This window comes from Pteropus alecto, unplaced genomic scaffold, assembly GCF_000325575.1.
Source record: "Pteropus alecto unplaced genomic scaffold, ASM32557v1 scaffold114, whole genome shotgun sequence".
In the NCBI taxonomy this organism is placed as follows: domain Eukaryota; kingdom Metazoa; phylum Chordata; class Mammalia; order Chiroptera; family Pteropodidae; genus Pteropus; species Pteropus alecto.
Genome location: NW_006435793.1, coordinates 4,893,820 through 4,913,940, shown reverse-complemented (window position 1 = coordinate 4,913,940; position 20,121 = coordinate 4,893,820). Strand labels below are relative to the sequence as shown.

General features: G+C 48.0%; 1 protein-coding gene across 3 annotated transcripts in view; it reads right to left on the bottom strand.

Annotated features, from left to right (window-relative positions):
- PAX5 (paired box 5) overlaps positions 1-20,121 on the bottom strand; it is a 169,566-nt gene that overhangs the window by 125,236 nt on the left and 24,209 nt on the right. For 2 of the 3 annotated variants that reach the window (XM_025046550.1, XM_025046551.1), the window contains exon 4: positions 18,203-18,267. In XM_025046550.1, the coding sequence (XP_024902318.1) occupies positions 18,203-18,267 (65 nt within the window). Of the gene's footprint in view, positions 1-14,342; positions 14,472-18,202; positions 18,268-20,121 lie in introns of all 3 variants that reach the window. The other variant, XM_025046549.1, reaches the window with a different exon arrangement.

Below are 20,121 nucleotides of genomic sequence, written 5' to 3'. Positions count from 1 at the left end.
CTCGGAACGTCAATTGACTTATACTGATTGGCTTCCAGCCGCCAAATGTCAATTAAATTGCAAATGCTTGGCGGAGCCCGGGCGGGAGGGCCGCCTCTTTCCCGGGGGCGCCGTGCGCTCCCGTCTTTTTGCGCCATGTTCTGACGCGATCGAATCTATTTCTCCTTCCACATCGCACAGGAAAATCCTGATACCCTCCTGGAAGGCGTTTGCCCTCGGTTCTGGGCCGAGGAGGCGCCCGGGACAGCAGGACCGAGGAGGCTCTGGCCTTTCCAAACCCCGGCCCTCGGCCTTTTGGAGAGGCTTTATTAGCAAGGTGGCAACGCGGGGTCCCTGGAAATCCCTCAAAGATCTTGGCATGTGACTGACTCCTGGAGCGACCTTGGGCAAATCCCTTCCCGCTCTGCTCAGACTTGGCTTTCTTCGCCCGCCCAGGGTGCTTGAAGGAGATGGCCTTTGGGGTCCCATGTCTGGGTATGGGGAGGGAGCAAGGTCTGGCAAAATACTAAGATTCACGTAGCACTTACTCTGTGCCGAGTCATTTATGGGCACGGTCCATTCTCAGCAACTCTGAAACAGATATTATTATTAAGCTTCTTTTATGGGCAACAGAATTGAGGCGCAGGTTAGAGAATTTGCCTGAGAGCTCCCAGCCAAGGAGTGGCCCACTGGCTTTCAGACTAGCAACCAGACTTAAGAAGCCTGAGGCTTAATTGTTTTGTGGTATGAAGAAACAAGGGAAAAAGGACAAGGCACTAACCTAGACCTGAGCATCCCCCAAGAACTGTGCTAGGTGTTTTACATCCATTATGGAATTCACAGTAATTGTATGACCTAAGGATTATAGTCTCCATTTTACAGATGGGAAAACTGACCCTTGGAGAAGTTAAGGAATTTGTCCCAGGTCACTGAGTAAGCACATGAAATGAACTACAAGGACACTCTCATACCTCCAGAGCTTTACAGTTTACAAAGCACCTTCTCACACATTGCTTCTCACTGAATTTGCACAAGACTGAGGAAGTCATTCCGCTCTTTCTTTTGCCAATAAGAAAACCAAGGTCCAGAATGCTTGCCCAAGATTACCAGCATGGGAGTTCAAAGCCATCACTCAAACCCAGGGTCCCTTGACTCCAAATCTAGTGCGCAAGCCCTGCCTCAAAGGTGCTTTGAGACAAAGATGATTCCGGCACAGGCTCTGCTGTTGCTCCCTCCTCATTCTGTGGGGAGGTAGGACAGGGGCACAAGTCATAACTGGAGTCAAACTAGAAAATGCTTAAGGTGACAGGGAAGAGCTGGAAAGGGGGTTGCTGGAAAAGAAAGCATTTGCTGAACGAACCATACATTAAGACCCCAAAGAGATATTGCTGCTTTTCCTCTTCTGTCTCCCTTTTGCTGTTTCTGTCTTCCTCTTTAAGACTATGTCTTGGGATAGAGGCACACAGTTTCTTAACTGATAAAATGTGCCCGCGTTTAAAAGAGACAAACCTAACTGATCGTCCTTTTCAGCAAAGAGATGTTAGCGGAACAAAAGTACCATTCAAAAGAGCTGGATGGCGTTTGTGTCTCAGACAGAAGGGAAACGAAGAGAGAGAAGATGGAGGAGGAGGGAGGGGAAACAGCGGGAAGCAGGGAGGAGGGAGGTTCAGGAGCTGGAAGGGTTGTATGGGCTCATTGCATCCAAATCGAGGACCCAGAGGGCAGGGACCTGACTGATCACAAAGGGAGACAGTGGCTGAACTGGGACCAGGAACCCATCATCCAATCTCGGCAAGATGCCCTCATCTACAACTTCGATTATTAGCTTCTGAAACAAGGAGATAAAATTCTGCCAATATAAATCCTAGTGGGTATGTCTTTTTCTTCTGACCCTAAACTGAATAATCCCATCATTAAACCTAGCAATATAAATAAAATAATCATTTAAAAAGAACTAAAACAAAAGAGCTGGGAATTTAGGAAGTTCTTAACAAGGTCATCTTGAGGAATCAGGATAACAACTCTGCTCTGATGACAGAAATATTTTAAAAACTTGCCATGTGCCAGTTCTAATTAAAATAATATAGGTAATGTTTTTAATTACCAGGAAAAGCAGGAATTATTATCCTCTTTTGACAGATGAGAAAACTGAAGCTCAAAGAAGTTAAGGCGCTTGTCAAAGCTCACACAGCTGGTAACTGGGAGGGCTGGGCTCGAACTCTGGTCCATTCACTGCACTACCCTGCTGTGGTTTCAAGTCGACGTGTGATCAGCCAGCTGCACTCAAAGATGACCGGCTTGGAAGTATGACAGGAAAGCGTGAACAATAGTGTTGGGAGAAGCCTCAGAAATGGGGTACCTGAGGAATAAAGTGGGCTTTGAACCAAGGTCCCCCTCAGCTCAGCCTTGCAGGATGATGGGTGGGGACCCAGCAGAACTGAAAATAATAATAATAATAATAATGGAATCGAAGCCTTACATTACAGAGGTAAATACATTCCCACTGATGTCATCCTGTTGTGACACGGCGAGAGGCAGACCAGGATGGCAGGTAAGGCTATTCTGGAAACAACCCCCTGGGAGCCGGTCCCAACACTGCCACTGTGGAGCAGTATGACCTTGGGCAATTTCCTTGATCTCTCTGAATATGTATAAAATGGGGATAATAAGTGATATCAAATATGTTAATAATTTAAAATATACATAGTAAACACTCGATAAGTACTTGCCATTATAGCTGCAGTTCTTATTTGGGGCCATGATCTATATACACCTGGAACATACGCTCAGGTAAGGCAGGCAGAATGAGGGCCAAAGGCCCCAGTATGCATGTTTGTGCATGTGTATGTGCATTTGTGTATTTAGACCATGGGAGAGCTCCTTCCCTCTCTAGAATGGTTGTCATGAGGTCCTTTCTAGAGACCAGACAGAGTCGGCTGGAGGATGGAGGATCAGGGGTCAGGCAGGAGTGGGAGAATGTTTGATGTGCAAGGCTCTGGGTTCTGCTCAGCAACCTGCACCCACCAGATGGGCTCCATGCTTCTATGACATCCAGAGTCCCATTCAGTGCATATTTGTCACCATAAACCAGGCCCTGTGCTGGGCACTAAGTGATAATGGTGACCACTGTAGATATTGTTCCCACACTCATGGGGCTCACAGTCTCACAGGAAAGACAAACAAGTAACAAATAAGATATTTTTGTCAATAGGCAGATTCTTTGTGTTGCGGGTGGGGCCAACAAAGCTAATAGTTAGAAGTGAGCATCAAGGAAGCCTTCACTTAAGAAGTGACATTTGAGCTGGATCCTGCAGTTTGGGCATGTCAGCCGGGTAAAATGGTGGGGCAGAAGAGGACGGTTTTCCACACAGTGGGAACAGCGTCGTAATAAAAGGCACTCTTTTCTGAGCCTATATCACACAATAGGGGTCATCCTGGGCACTTTACATGCATTACCTCATTCACTGCACATAACAATCCAATCATAGGCACAATTGGTACCCTCATTTTACATATAGGGAAACTGAGGCTCAGGGAAGTCACATAACTTGCCCAAAGTCACATGAGTAAGCATTGGTGGCATCAGCACAAGAACGCCAGTTACCATAAAAAAAGAACCCCAGTAACCTGACACTACAACTCATGCAAGTAACCCTTAAGCTACAAACAGGAAAGAACAAGTGGTGCTCAAAAGACGGGAAGAAGTTTGGTATGACTAGAGTGAGCATGAAAAGAGGAGGGCAGAAAGGGACTCGGCTTGTGAGATGGGCAGGGAGCTGACCACGAAGGCCTTGCAACCTTGCTAAAAAGTCTGGCTGGCTTCTGAGAACAGTGGGCAGATCTGAAGGGTAAAAATCCTTCAGGCAAGCCATTGATCAGAACTGTATTTCAGAAGTGCTGCTGGGGCTGCTATGGGGAAGGCGGACTGTTTGGAGAAGTCAGGGGCATTGGAGGTGGAGACCTGCAAGGAGGCCACAGCAATAGTCCACAAACGAGAGGAGAGAGTGCTTGGACCAAAGCAGTAGCAGTGGGGCCTGAAAGAAATGAGCAGATTCAAAAGATATTTACGGCAAAGATGCAGTGACCTTGAGCAAACACCTGCCATAAGGCCTTGTGTTGTGGCCACAGGCAGAGGATCAAGCTTTCTGAGCTATGAGGATGGCAGAACACCTGCTCTGGCTAACTTAAATTTCAGAGAAAATAATAAACAGCAACCCCTCCCTTTCCTACAGCACAAGAAAAGATTTCAAAGCATTTTCCAACCTGCTATTTTACATAAAAGTCTGTGAGGGAGATATTAATATAATCTCCACAGATGGGAAGTGAGCTGCCCAAGATCACACAGCTGACGGAGGAAGATCCTGAATCTAACTCCAACTCCTGGGCTCTCTCTGGCACACCGTAGAATGTCAGAGCCCAAAGATCTTTAAAATCATCTGTTCAAATCTCCACATTTTAACATGAGGAAAACAAGGCAGAGAGGAGTGACTTGCCCAAGGTCACACAGCAAGTAAAAGCTTATAATAGAAGCAAGGACTGGACTCCCAGAAAGGTTTGTATCAAGTCATCTGTGCCATGAGGTGATGAAGGACCAGACCTATCCCCAATGGCGATGGTCACTCCTCACGCCCCCGGGTCCTGACTAAATGCTGGCAGAGAAGTGAGACTCGGACAAATGGCCAGCCTACCTGGGCCCTGCTGCCACCCATCAAGTTACAAGCTTCCCAAGCTCACAAATGGCCAGTACACACTGCCCTGTTACCCTTCTTGTCCCTAACCCAGAAGGCAACTAAGCTGTCTTGGGTCAATGGTGCCACCTGGTGGCAGGTGCTGGGAAGTGTCTGACCCCTTTGTCACATTTCATCTTTTCTAGTCTCTAGCCATGCCTTTCTCTCTGTTTCCTCTAATAGCTCAGTTCATCTCACTACAAGCAACCTCTTTCTCACACATAGCTTCTCTAGCATCTTTTATCCTCCCTCTTTCAATGCTTCTCAAGTTACCTGAGGACATTTCCTTTCACTCCCTCTCCTCCATTTAGTCCATTAGACCCAGGATGGACTAATGCAAATGATAAACTTGTACCGAAGAAAACGAAAACTGGACATTTCCAAGTGAAATTACACACACACACACACACACACACACACACACACACACACACACACTGACCAACCACTGGCGTTCCGGAAAAAAACCAGAAGCCCCTATGGAATCAGAAAACAAATTCTCCCTTCTCAACAGTCTTTCGGACTTGCTTTTCCTCAAATGCCAGGAGTCAAGTACCAAACCTACTTTTCATTTTATTTTGTTTCATTCCTAATCAATATCATTTGCTGAGGTTTTTTTTTCCCACCAAAACTATACCCAGGGTGAGGTCTCAGAGGTCTGCAGGCTAGTGCAGAGTTAAGCTGGGAAGGGGAGACGTGGGGTCCCAAATGCCCATTCCCTGGGCTCTTTGGGAGCACTAGGTAGCTACCGTTGGACCTAAAGGAAGCCTGCTGGAGGGAGATCAAACTTCAAACGCTGCTGGAAATGGAAGGAACCTCAGTAGCTGTGCCTTTCTTGAGGTAGCTCAAGTTTGGAAGAGGAGCAAGAAGCACTGCATACTCCAAAATGCTAAAAGACAAGCCCAAGGTGTCTTGTTACTCCCTCCCCAGCTCAAAGACCTACCATGGCTCCCACTGCCTTCAAGAGCTAAGAACAGGAGAAATCAATGGCACCTTTATAAAAACAAAAACAAACAAACAAACAAAAAACCCTAAAAAACCAATTAACTGCTCTCCCTATCTGTATGAGTGGTAAGCAAGCTCAGAGTTTGCAGCAGCCTGAAGCAGAGATTCTCAAGATCTAGTCCAGGGATCCCTGGGGAGCTGCCAAGAACCTTTCAAGGAGTCTGTGAGGTCAAAACTATTCTCATAATAATACTAAAATGTTATTGGCTTTCTTCACTCTCATTCTTTTACAAGTACAGTGCAGATCTCCAGAGGCTCTAGGATGTACAATATCACAACAGACCAGATGCAGAAGCAGATATGAGAATCCAGATGTCTTCTGTTAAGTCAGACATTAAAGAGATTTGTAAAATCGTAAAGCAATGCCACTCTAACTAAATATTTTGATTTGGAAAATGCAGTTCTTTCTCATTTCAATTATTTATATTATTTATATTACTATGTTTACTGTTATTTTTAATAAACTAATAAATACATATTTAAGTTTTTGTCCATTTTCATTAACTCACATAAACTAAAAGCTCCTTGGGGTCTCTTATCATTTTTAAGAGTTTATAGGGGTCCCAACATTTGTTTGAGAACCACTGGCCTAAAATAATGCCAAGACGACTTGAGGTGGGACCAAGAGAAGCTTGGAATCTTGGCACTCAGAAGAACCTTAGGAATTCCTTGATCCTCTATTACAGATGAAAAAACTGAGGCCTAAAGAGAAGGGATTATGATTTCCCCAAGGTCACCAGCAAGTCAGCCACAGAGTCAGGACAAGAACCCAGAGTACCTGGCTCCTTCCTCTCAGCCTCCTTCCCCTGCCTCCTAAGCCTCTAGTAGTTTGGAGCACTGAGAAGTACTCTGCGGCCAAGGATTACACCATATTCCAAAGCCAAAGAGAACAGTGGGACCCTCTAGCCCACAAGGCAGCAGGGCATGCGGAGTGGAAAGCCATTTCATTCCACCCTGAGGTTCAGACTGCCCTGGCAGGGGCCTGCCCACCACGCATGAGATTCTATCCCCTCAGCTGACCCCACACCCTTATTCTGGATGACCACAGAACCGAATCTCTGAATTGAGATCCTCACACTGTGTCACCCTGCCCTTCATACCTCCCAAGGGTCTCTGGGACACCAGTGCACAGCCCCATGGGAAAAGGAGCTGGTGGGGGAGGGGGGCCTGGGCGAAACAGGTGGGCAAACAGGCAGGCAAACAGGCGGGGTTGGGTGGAGGGAGTGTTCAGTGGTGTTAGCTCTCACGCAGGCTCTCACATAGTGAATCAAAGTGAAACTCAGGGACCCAGGGGCCAGAAGGAACCGAAACCTGACCCACCGCCCAAGGGACAGGCCCCTGGCACGAGGGAAAAGCCCAAGGAGCCCCTCCGTGACCACCTGGATTCATGTCCCCTGGTTTACCAAGGAAGCCTCTCAAACCTGTCTGCCTGGGGCTCAGATGAGGGGCCAGGGACTGCAAGGTTGGAAGGACAGGAGAATGGCCAGCCAGGCTGGGAGAGAGAAAGCCAGTCCTTACCATCTACGCCACTAACCACTCCTTGCAGTCCCCGGGCAAGCCTGTGCCCACTGTGTCTGGATTACCCTGACTGGCAGGTGTGGACTGAACGACCTCAATCTCACTGTTCCGGGCTGCCAAGAGATGTGGCTCCCTGACCCTGCTCTACGCCTCCCCTTCCCCACACACCTTGTCTGAGAGCCTGACTTCTCTAACACCCCTCCAAACACACACACAAACACGCACACACCGTTCCATCCGGTCAGAGCCCTGCCTCCCACGGGCTTCAGCTGCCACAGACTGGACTCAACCAAACTTCTTTAGAGTCCACACTAAGACTCCAGAAGCTCAAAGGTATCGGGTAGAAAAAAAGAGAGCACCGTGTTGGTAACTAACTCAAAGTCATTTTAAATACAGGACAAGCCAAGTAAATAAAGCATGACTGCCTGGTTGGCAATTGCCACCTGGGTTCTAAGTGATGCCCTCCCAGCAAGAACCTTTGTCCTCATCCCTGTATCTGCATGCAGGTTCATGTACCTGCATGGCCAGCCTGAGGGTACATCCAAGGGACACCTTATGGAGGACCAAGGGGTGGGAAGCCTGCCCCAGTGAAACCCCAGGAGAGACCAACACAAAGTGGTAATCATGTTCTTCCTTCTCTGTAGAGTGTGTCTGGCCTCCAAACTCCATGCCAGCCCCTGGTGAATCCAAGGGCCTTGGCCAACTGTGAAAGACTACTGGCTAGGCACTGATAACACCCCCCAGGGAGTGAGCTGCCTCTGGAAACCAAGCCAGGTCCACAGACCAGCCTCAAGGACAACATTCCAGGTAAAGGGCCCAGAGACTGGAAAGCTCGAAGAACACACAGGGACAGGAAGCACAGAAGGGATGAGGAGGAGGAGTGGGAGGCCAGGCCAGAAGTTAACCCTGGAGGATAGGCGAGTCAGCTGCCCGCTACCCGGGTCAGAGTCCCTGGTGGCTTTCAACAGTGGGGTCAGAAGATGGACAGAGGAGGATGGGAGAAAGGAGAGGAAAGGAGAAGTTGAGATTTGTCACATCGAATGGTTCTGGGGTACCAAGGATGTTCTGAGGAGCCCAATCTCTCCCACTGGTTTTTCTGGGTTTTCACTGTGTGACCTGGTCCAACCCTTTCTCTTCTCCAGACCTGTTTTCCCATCTGAATAATGACTGGGTTGACATGTCCTAGATACTCTCCAAGGCCCTCCAGCTCTGACAGAGGAGTCTGGAGGTCCAAGCTGGTGAACTCAACTCTCAGGTGCCCAGCCCTTCCAGGCCTAGGGGCTCTGCCTTCCATCCTGGAGGCCTCCACTGCCTTGTGTACCCAGAGCCGCTCCTCATGGGAACCTGAGGCTCTACCCTTCCATTCTTCCATCAAGGGGGCTGAGAGACCAGGGTCCTGAAGGGAAAGGAAGCAAAAGAAATCGAGTGGCCCTTCGTTTTGTGGCTGACACCTGGGGGCACTGTTGTTCAGTCTTGATGCCCACAGCAGTAGACTGTTACAAACAGGAAGTCATGGGGTGGGCAGATCAGCCCGTTTCAGCTGCCAAATAGAACTATGGCTGGAGCCTGCTTGCCCTCAGCCTGGACTGGCCCTCACAGCCTCAGTCCTAGTCTCTCTCAGTGGCCATTTATTAAGTGCTTACTACCACCAAGCCCTGGGGCTACACCCTTCAAGGGTGTGACTTTATTTTATCCTCATAATAACCTACAAAACTTGTGCCATTTCTATTTTCCAGATGACAAAATAGAGGCTCAGAGAGATTAAGTAACTTGCCAAAGATGGCGGTACAGAAAGTCCTCAAATCTTTTCATCCCCGGCCTGTGAGCCTGTATCCTTTCCTCGATTCCTCAACACATTATTTTGGGCTCTCCAGAGATCAGAGGTCTGTGGAATCTTTGCAACTCCTGACTCAGGAATCCCCAGCTTTTCCACTCATCTCGTTCCCTTCTGGGAAATCTGAGAGGCGTCTCTGCACTTTCTGCTCCAGACCTCTACCTTTTGTCCAGAGCCCAGGAACAGCAGATAAGGTCCAGCAAAGGAAGAGGGTCCTACGAAAGGAAGGCCAGGGCCTACCCATAGTCAGGAGGGCCCTGGGCCCTGACTGGCCTGTGAGCTTCTGAAACCCCTTCTCTCTCCAAGATGGTTCCCATGGAGGTCTGCAGGGCAGGGCTGAGGTGGGGCTCTCAGCCTGGAAGAGTCAGGGGAGAGAGGAGTTGGTAGGAGAGAGCAAGAGTGAATACAAGGCGAGAGAGAGAGAGAGAGAGAGAGAAAGGAGAGAGTGAATGTGAGAAAAAGAAAGAGTGAAAGCTAGACGAGGAAACAGAAGCAGACACAGAGGAAGACTCAATAACCAGGATATAAACAGGCAGATAACACTGGATGAGATGTACCCCCAAACAAAAGACGCCAGAAGAAAAAGGAGATAGACATTCCCAGAAAGAGGGATGGGCAATCACGACAGGAACCCCTGCTAAATGCCCCCAGATCTCCCCATGAGGGTCTTGCCGGACTTGGCATCTCTTGAAAGGACAGGGCACTGCTGGGTTTTGGCCGTCCTTCCTGTGCCTCTTCAGGCAGAGGGCAGTCCAGGGCCCAAAAGGCCGGAAATTCCACCTGCAATGTATCCTCTACTGCCTAAAAAGAGACTTCTGTCTCCGGAATCCACACCGGTGCTGGATTGGGCGGCTTTCTGAGCTAGTGAAAGGGATTCGCAGTCGGCTGACCTCATGTGTTCAGGGCCTTTCAAACTCTGGGGGGATAAGGGGAGGGGGAGGTCGACAGGACCTGAATGGGGACCCTGGAGACAGGCGGAAGGAGGCCCCACCAGAGATCAAAGGCCCAGGAAGGAACAGAGGGTCTGGGGCTGCCCTTTCACCCATGGCCGCTATTCACAGCCTTGCATGCTCTGCCAAATCCAGCCCCACCACCACCTCCTCTGGGCCTTCTGGGGAGGCAAGCACCACCTCAGGCTCTGTCCCCGTAGCCCACAGGGATTCCTGAGGCCAGCTCCACAGCCTCTCCAAGAAAACTCTCAGGTCGGCCCAACTAGGACAAGAGGTTGCAAGCCACGCTTGGGCAGCACCCTAACCTGATTCTCAGCGCCATCTACAAGCCTCCTGAACATCTCTGTGCTCTGGCCCAGTGCCAAGGGGCTGGGCTGGGGATAGAAATACCCCTGTGTGATGTGGCCCCTGCCCAGTCAAAGCCATATGAATGACAGACTCAGAGTCAGGGGAATGAGAAAAAAACAAGTAGGCAGACACAGGGCAGTTACTGAAGCATGTAACTTCAGATTGTAACAGCCCTCAAAAGTCACAGAGTCCAAATCAAAATGCCTTTTCTGGTTCTTCTACCCCTCCTCTGTTCAGCCCCTGCTCACACCTCCAATGATGGGGAGCTCACTACCTTCCCAAGCTAATGCTTCCATCCTTGGCCCAGCCTGGCTAATGCCTGAAAGCTGTTCCTTGCATTGAGCCATACTCTGCGTCCCTGTAGCTTCCTTTAAATTACCCCGGCTCTGCCCTCAGAGGTCCTGGGGACCTCATCTGCTGCCTCAGCCACAGAATTGTTCATTTGAGGTTTGGACACAGTGGCCACATCCCCAAGTCTTGTCTTGGAGACAAACATCGTGGGGAGAATCCTAGAATTTCTAGACTGAAAGGGCACTTGGCCATCCAGTGGTCTAAGGTGTTCTACTTACTTGTTTTTGTTACAGAACTCTTTGAGTTTTCTGTGGCAGCTCAAAATATCAAACAGAAGCACTCCCGACTGGGACCCCCACACACCCTCCTCTCTACAGCCATTCTACCAAGGAGTATTTATTGAACATCTACGATGTGCCACATATTTGTAATCAAGCCATGTTATCCAATACAGTAACCACTAGCCACATGTGGCTATGGAGCACTTAAAATGTACCTAGTACAACTGAGGAACTAAATTTCTAATTTTATTTGATTTTAATTAATTTAAATTTAACAACAGAAGCAGTGGAAAATATTTTCCTCTCGATAAAGTGCCACTTCCTATAAGGAGTGTCCCAGATCCTTTTGGTCAAAATCAGCCCCTCCCTGCCTTCCTCTCCCCTCCGGTGTCATCCTCCATCGCACATTACTTCACATACTGCCCAGCGAAGGGACTCTGGGCTTGCCAGTCTTGCCCACCAGCCTGTGAGCTCTAGAGGGCAGCTCCTTCATTATTGGACTCTGTTACCACCCACCCCTGCCCTGACGTCTGGGCAGGAGAGTGGCACCAGAAAAATGCCCACAGTGTAAAACTCAAGTCCAAGTAGAACCAGGGCTGAACAAGCAACTCCACCTTGCAGAGCCCCAGTCATCTCATCTGAGAAATAGGAGTAAGGACCCTCAGCAGTCTTCCTCTTGGCCCTCGAATGACTCTCTTACCCCCACAGCCCTTCCTTCATGCTGCTGGGGTCTCCTGAGAAAAAATGGTGCCATGGTCTGCGGTCCCAACGGGCCAGCCCGCCAGTGCACCTGGCAATTCCCTTGTGTTTCCCCAGTGGCTGGTTCTTACTTTCTCACCACACTCTCAGCAGCAACCTGCTGACCATGCCCTTCTGCTGGCAACTCTTCCTGACATTGTCCCTTGGCTCTGCCCAGCCTCAGGCTGCTCCACCTCCAAAACATCTCTCTGTGGGGGCTGAGGGCCAGCAGGTGGCCAGACAATACCAGGGGATTGAGGCCTCAGGGGCTTTCCAGCTCCTCCTGACGCCCCAGGGCACGCCAGCTGTGTGGCTTTGCCAATATCAAGGAACTGTCTGGGGCCTCGGTTTCCTCCCTTATAAAGTGGGGTTGGGGGAGGCAATCTCGGTCTCTTCAACTCTCCCTGAAGCCAAGGTAAGGATCCAGGAGACAGAGAGGGAGTTGGGGAAAGGGCAGAAGGGAGCACTAGGCAGAACTCCTTCCAGAGAGTTTGCTGATGTGAAGAAGGGAGCCTCTGCCCCACCTCTCTGGTCTACCATCTACGTGCTACATGAAGCGAGGCAGAGGATGAGGAGGCTCTGGTTGCTGTTTTGGGTCTCCCACTTTTCCCAATCTTATAAGCTTTCAAGACCATTAAATCATGCTCCCTTAGCCCTCAGACCAGACTAGATCACCTCTCAAATCTTTCTGGGGATCAGGGCTCAATCATAAATTTCAAAACTGGAAGGATTCCAAAGATCATTCAGTTTTGCATCTGACTCCTAATGTCATTTCTAGGAGCCCATCAAGTGGCTACCTAGGCTTTACGTACATACCTCTAGTGACAGGGCACTCACTACCTTTCAAGGCAACCTCTTTTATCCTAGACTACTCTCATATTTACAAAATTCTTTTTTATACTGAGCTGAAAACTCCTCTGCATCTGCAACACACTGGCATTTGAGGCCACACAGCAAAGTCTCATTCCTCTTGCTTTTCATGTCAGCCCTCCAGATATTTGAAAGGAAACAATCCAGTCTTCCTCATTCTTCTCGTCTTTGTGCAAAAACACACTTAGAGCCTTGAGGTGTACCCTCTCCATCCAGGTTACATCCATCTGGACTCACCCTAATTTGTCACTGTCCCTCTTAAAGGTCAATACCTCAAATGGTCCACAGTCCTCAAGAATAGTCGGACCAGTACAGAGCAGTCTAGACCAACGACACCCACATTCTGACTGTTCTACATCTTTCAAGGCAGCTTGAGAGGCTAAACAGTGACCAGGGATCAGAATGAAAGCCAATACCGCACTCCACAAACACCATAAAACAATTCCCCCAAATCAGGACCTGTCTGTTTGGTGGTAAACATCAAATCAGACTTTTTCTCTTTCTCCGAAAATCTCTGCCTGACCCTTCAGCTTCTGGGGGAGCCATACTCAACTGGCCATTCCACCATGATCAAACACAGCTGGGCCCCACCTTGAGCACATCTGCTTCAAGTCCAGGTGACAACAGGAGAAAAGATGACACCATCAATCCCATAAACCAACAGAAATGGTTAGCCCGCTGCCTCCTACAGTAACACAGCACAGCCACCCACTGAGTTAAAGACTTCTGACATCTGCTCTGAGTGTCAGGAGCAGGGGCAAGAGGTGAGGCAGGTTTTCAAAGCCGTGAATCATCCCTACAGGCTCCACAACTCCAAACAGAGGCCGCAGGCCCAGCTTCTGTAATGCCTGGAACATGCAGACCACAGGCCAATCCACTGCTGGGCTGACTCAATTTTCTAGTTACAGATCTTAAGTACTTAGGCATGTGCTCTCCAGAACATACATCCCTTACAGGGAGCTGAGAAAGGGAACTGTGCAGAGGAACAGAATAATTGAATCAAGATTTCTGTCACGCTGTTCTCAGGCCCTAGACCACAGCCTGATTTTTTTTTCCTTTCCTGACTAAGGTTTTACAATCTCCCAGGGGGTCGCTTCTCTTCTCAAACCCATTACTGTCAGCAGCGCTGGCAGCCCATCCAGGGGAAAGGAGAGCCGGGTGAAGGTGGGCCAGTGTCCAGGATGGGGGCACCACTGAGGGGTTGAGAAAAACCAACGGGGAAGACTCATCTTTGTAATCCTCAGGAGGCCTCTGCATTCCTTTCTTCCAGAGCCAAGATGAGATGATTCTTAACTCCCTCAGCCCCCACCATCACCACCCCTGGAGGCCCTCTCCTGGGAGAGGTGAGCACAGCCCCTCAGAGACCCCACCCCCTGACACGCCACTCCGCCAGCGCCAGTCTCACTGCAGGGCGGTGAGACCTGCCCCTCCCTCTCCTCCCGGGCTCGGTCTCAAAGCAGACACGGGTGATGTGCTCGTCCCCTCCACACCCTGCCCTCAGGCATCATATCTGCACACGCAAGGTCTTCTTAAGGCCACACAAAGCTCACGACCCTGGGCTCTGCCTTTTTCCACTAAGGGGATAATACTGGGGGGAGACGGGCGAGATATCCAAAGCCCCCGCCAGCTCCCTGTTTGCCCTTCCCCGTGTCCAGGGAAGAGCCTGGGCCTGGGCAGGGGGACTACGGCGTTCTGGAATGAACGGATGCTCAGCGAGCATTTTTGCTTCCACCGCTGACTGAGCGCCCTGAAAAAGATCCCGTCGGGTCCATCTCCGGCAGGCTGCGCGGGTTTCTCTTACCTTCATCTCTTTTGCGCTTGTTGGTGTCGGCGCTAGGGGACGTGATGCCCAGGATGCCGCTGATAGAGTACGAGGAGCCGGCCGAGTCCGTGCTCACCGACGACACTTGCGTCACCGAGCCCGTGGACACTGCGCAGAGGAAGAGGGGTGGTCAAGACCCAGCAGGAGGGCTGCGGGGCCAGCGCCGGTGCGGAGGGAGCCGAGGGCCAAAACAAAGGCCGTCACCCTACACTGGGCTGGATGTGAAAGTGCCGGGACAGGGAGGGTGTGTGCTGAGGACATTTGCCCACACCTGGGCAATGAGGAGGGTCATCAAGTCGTTTGCCCGGGTTCTCTGCTGCTGGGGAGATGACAGGGGAAGAGTGGACAGAGAGAAGATAGGCAGCCAGAAGGACTGATGGTGCAGCAAGGATCAAGGAACAGTGTTAAGAAGGGCATTAGTTTAGATTCCACCTGTCCAAGGATGCCGGAAGCAGGAGGATGGAGAAGAGAAAGAGGAGAGCTGGGGCCCACCACTAGCCAGTGCTGGAAAAAAGACCCAGACCTACTCAACAGGCAAGTTCACTCCCGGCTTACATACCCATCCCTCTATGCCGACATAAATACCTGCGCACTCATACACAGAGCCAAAAAGCTCCAAATAGCAGACTGTCCCTTCTTTTTACAGTTCTTTACTGTCTTTTCTCCCTTCAATTTACCTGGATTTTAATATTTTTATATAATATTACATAGTACTACATATAATATGTAATCATATTGCTATATATAATAATGATAACAGTTTCTGAGAACTTACTCTGTGATAGGCATCTCGTTTAATTTTGAGAAAAATCTTATAAGCTATGTCATGTTTTATCCCATCGGAAAGATAAAGGAACCAGGGCTCAGAAAGTAAGTGACTTGCCCAAGGTCACGCAGCTAATAAGAGGCAGAGTGGGGAATGGAAACCAGAAACTAGTTTTAACCCCTACAGTAATCTGTTCCTCACTAATAAATAATTAATGCTTCTCATTAATGCCGTGTTTTTCATTTAATGCTTGTGACAATCTGGAGTGCTATTATTCATCTCCATTTATCAAATGAAGAAACTGAGCCTTCATGATTTGCTCAAAGTCATCTAGCCAATAAGCAGTAGCACCAGGACTCAGCCTCGGGTCTACTGACATAAAGTCTAAATGTCCCCCACCCAGAAATGTGGGCGGAGACTTGTGACTAAAGCCAGATCTCTGAGTTCCTAAGGCTAAAAATGGGAGAGGAGAGATTTTGGGCAAGTTTCACATTAACTCCTGGCCCCAGAGTCCAAGAGAGACTAGTCAGTCGGTAGTCAGGGTCCTCTCAAGCTGTATAGCTGAATTTCTATTTCTGAGCTGTGGGAATTCTTTCTTGGTTCATTAAAACCTACAAACCAATCTCAGACACATTTCCTTGGGCTATAACTAGCTGGAGGCAAGTGGAGCCGCCTTTGACTCGAAAGTGTAGGAAATTACTAGAAATGGTGGTGATTGCACGAGAAGCTGTTTGTTGCTTTCCTTGGAGCACATCCAGCTCTTGCTCCTACAGACCTAGAGGGAACGGCCCCTTTCTTCTCATATTTGAGTTTGATTTTAGAGCTTCCTTAGGAGACACAGAAGTAGAAATCGTTAACTTCTCTTTTCCTTCATCAGAAGAAGCTTTTCAAAATAGATTTATGCAAATCTCACAACCTTTTCTGTATTAAGGTGCAAAGAACAGAGGAAGAAGGAAGATCACAAGTCATTTGGTACTTTAAACAACAACAACCACATATAACCAAGTTGCACCACGTTGCTGACAGAACCAACAAGTTTTGTTTCAGTATTTTGGAATTGCACTAGACTCAAAAGACCAAGTTTCCATTTCTGGCTCCACCGCTTACTGGCAATGTGACCTTGGGTTAGTTATTTCATCTCTCGTAGCCACCTTCTTCTCACTCCCCATTAAGTTAGTAAACTTTAAGGGGCTGTACACATATAAGATACGATTTTTATAACAATTTCAGACACAAAGCATTCTGCTGACCCAGTTGAAAGACTATTATCAGTTACTCTCAGTTTTATATCCATTGCTAAATGATCTGAAATAGTTAAAAAGCTGCAAGTGAAATCTCAGCCACAAACACTTGCCCAGGAGTCTTCCTCAATCCTCTTCACCCCAGCTCAACGGAGCCGGTGGTTCCCTCCCTTCGGCTTCCACGGCACCCTGTACTTTCTTCTTGAGCTTTATCTCAGTGTTTTGCAAACTTCTCTTTGCGGCATTCCCCCATGAGACTGAGAAGCCCTTGAGAATGGAGATTTTGTCCTGCCTCCTAATTAAAACATTAGTCTCCAATGCCAAGATCTGCATAGCAGGGGCTTAGCAAACAGTTTTTGAATGGATTACTAAATGAAGAATGATTTTATGGCAGGGAGGAATTCTGTCTCACCATCATCCAAAGAGGCAACCACAGAGGATCAGAGATCTCAGAGAGCACCTGGTTCGTGCCCTTTAGCTCACAAATGGAGAAACGGAGGCTCTGAGAGGTGAAGGGACTTACACAGTTTACTGGGTGAGTTCGTGACAGCTGGAACTATAAGCCAGGCCTGTCCCCCATCACCACAAGGAGTTCCAATTTTTATTTAAAGGAGTGACAAAGGTGTGCAAACAGTACAGAATCTGAGGCGTGATTAAGTGGAATTGATAGGGACTGTGGCAACCAGAACTGTCAGAGTCCTACTAAATAGTTGCCCACTTTCTTATAGTAAAATAACCTTCTCCCAGCTAACCAGAAGGGTTTGTTTCCTTTATCCCAGGTGGAGAAATAATATGCCTTAAATAGACACATGTCATTTTCATCTCACAATCTTTGCAGAGGAGAAAAGGCAAGGGAAACTTCCGAACTCTTGAGTACAGTTGACCCTTGAACAGCTCGGGTTTGAACTGTGCAGGTCCACTTATACACAGCTCTTTTTCCATATATAGACAGCCCTCTGTATCCCCTGGTTTTGCATCTACAGATTCAACCAGCCAACTGCAGATAGCAAACAGTATTTTCCATCCACAGTTGGGAATCTGCAGATGCGGAAGGTCAACCATATGCATTGTTCTGTGCCACTTCACATAAAGGACTTGAACATGCACAGATTTTAGTATGGGGGGGTCCTGGAACCAATCCTTGCAGATACTAAGGGAAATTGAAGTTTTGGGGGAGTCAAAAGTTGTACTCAGATTTTTGACTGTGAGGGCAGGGTCTCTAGTTGACTCACTGTTCATGAGTCAACTAGTAGGATATATAATTCAAATTCTTAGAAGTCATGGTCACTTTCAGACTTCACTGGTGTCAGAAACTGCACTAGCAGCTCTGACAGTTCACAGAGTACATGAGATCGAAGCAAGAGAGAGAGAAAGTTTGGGAAGTTTTGCCACATCTTCACTCAAGACTGCAAGTGCACAAAGAATTGTAGAAGGGCTGGTTGATAGAAGAAAAAAACACATTCAAAACTACTTACTGACTAATGATGCAGAAAATGTTATGAATAAGTACCCCTTTCTTGATTTATTACTTTAATTATCTGACATTCTATAGACCCCCATTAGTGGATTTTTTTTTTTTTTTTGGCTTAGATTTCAATTTTCTGTCTCATGCTGAAAGCTATTTATCATAATAATCAGTAAAATTCAAAACCTTTTAGCAGTATTTATAAAATTCATTTACCGGGTTCAGCCCTTGGAGAATGACAAAGAAGGCGCATTAGTACGTGTGCCGAAGTGTTTTATGCAGAATTATCTGTCCATAAGAATGATTAAAAGTTCTTTAGAATATTTGGAGCCCATTAGATGTTTAAAAATTTTTTTTAAGTTCTTACCTATGCTGTGACTGGAAGCTGGGACCGGCTGGTTGGGTGGCTGTTGTACTTTTGTCCGAATGATCCTGTGGGCAGTGGGAAAAAAAAAGAAATGGCTATTTACCGTGATGGAGAAGAGATCGCAACTAGCTTTGCATGGAGAACCAGAAAACTCATATCAAGCTGGGTCAGGGGTCAAGCTGGGGCAGAGGGAACAGAGACTATGAACTCAGGTTGGGAGTTAGGAGATTAGAAGGATGATGAACTAGTCCCGACTCAGCCTTTGCCTCCCTGGGTGTCTTCAGGTAACTTGCACACCTCTCTGGGCCTCAAGAGCCTCTTCCATAGAAAAGGATGATGTATTTATGTGTTTGCTTCTTCCATAGAAAAGGATGATGTGTTTATGTTATGAAGGTATTCCTTTCTCAGGAGCAAATCCAGCTCCGTAAACTCACTGTGGAATGAAGAGACTGGCCCAAATCACCTCTCTGTCCCCTGGTAGCCCTCACACTCTGGTTTTTCTGCCCTTAGAGAGCCACAGGAAGGGTAACATGACCACTCGTCAGAAATCATAAAGACAGGGGTATGTGTGAGTTACTCTGAAACTAGAAAGGGTTAAAGTGCTGCCAGGAAAGGCCTGGCTTGGCTTTGCTAAGAGGAAGTCTGCAAAAACCTGTGGAAAAGCTCCATGGGGCTGGGAGCCAGGGGTGTCCCCGCCTGTCTTTCCAGAGACCTTGTTCCAGTTCTAATAGGAACCTGACTGTAACCTTGGGCAAGCCCATTCCATTGTAGGCCTCCATACAATGAGGGAGTTGGAATAGAACACTCTTTGCTTACTTTAAGTAACTGAATCCTTTTAACACACACATGCACACACAAAATCTTATGGGAAAGCCCAGTGTACAAAAGGGATAATAGCGGTGCTGTCTTCCCTTTGCTGACTGGCAGCTCTGATGTCCTTCTGCTAAACCTTGGGCTTTAAGATGCTTACTTTGTGAATTTCCAGCTGGGACAATGCATGGGGCTTCCATGAGTCCTTAAGCCCAGTGTATCGACCAAGGCTGGGCCAAAAGTCTCTTTGGGGGCTGCAAGAAAGTTCCTTCTCTGGAAATTGGGAGAAAGTGGATGATAATATAATGTTCAGCTTCTTTGGAAAAGTTCTAGTCAGCCTCAAACTATTATCCTTTAAAAGATAATTTTTAGAGTTTTTCCTAGTCATAAAAGTGCTTTGTGCTCATTGTAGACTATTTGGACAACAACCTTAAAGAAGACCTTGAAATCACATTTCGGTGTATAGTTGACCCTTGAACACAGGTTTGAATTGCACGTGTCCACTTATATGCAGATTTTTTTCAATAAATATACAGTAGACCCTCAGGATCCCCGGGTTTCACATCTACAGATTTAATCGATGTGGAGGGCCGACTATATGCATTGATCTACAACATTTTATATACGGGACTTGAGCATTCAGGATTCTGGTACCCGCGGGGGACCCTAGAACCAATCTCCTGTGGCTGCAGAGGGATGACTGTAATTAAGTTTTGGAGGAGTCAAAAGTTATATGTGGATTTTTGACCGACTGGGGGGTCAGTGTCCCTAATCTCAGCGTTGTTCAAGGATCGACTGTCATTTGTAATTAGTATCAAGCAGCGCATATTTTGAAATATGCTTTTTTTCTTAAATCGGGATTAAATCATGTATACAGTTTTGTATCTTGGTCTTTTCACTCAGCATTGTAGGAAAAGCTTTTTCACATTCCAGACCATTATTTCTGAAAGTTCGTTTCAAGCTGCACTGGGTCTCCAGCTTGTGCAAATGGAGAGGAAAGACAGAAGTGGCAGGTGCCTCCTTTTAACTTCATCGGATTGTGGCCCTCTGTGCTTCACGGCTCAGCACTGGGCACTGTGGGCGCTCAGCATCCTCAGCTGACAGCCTGG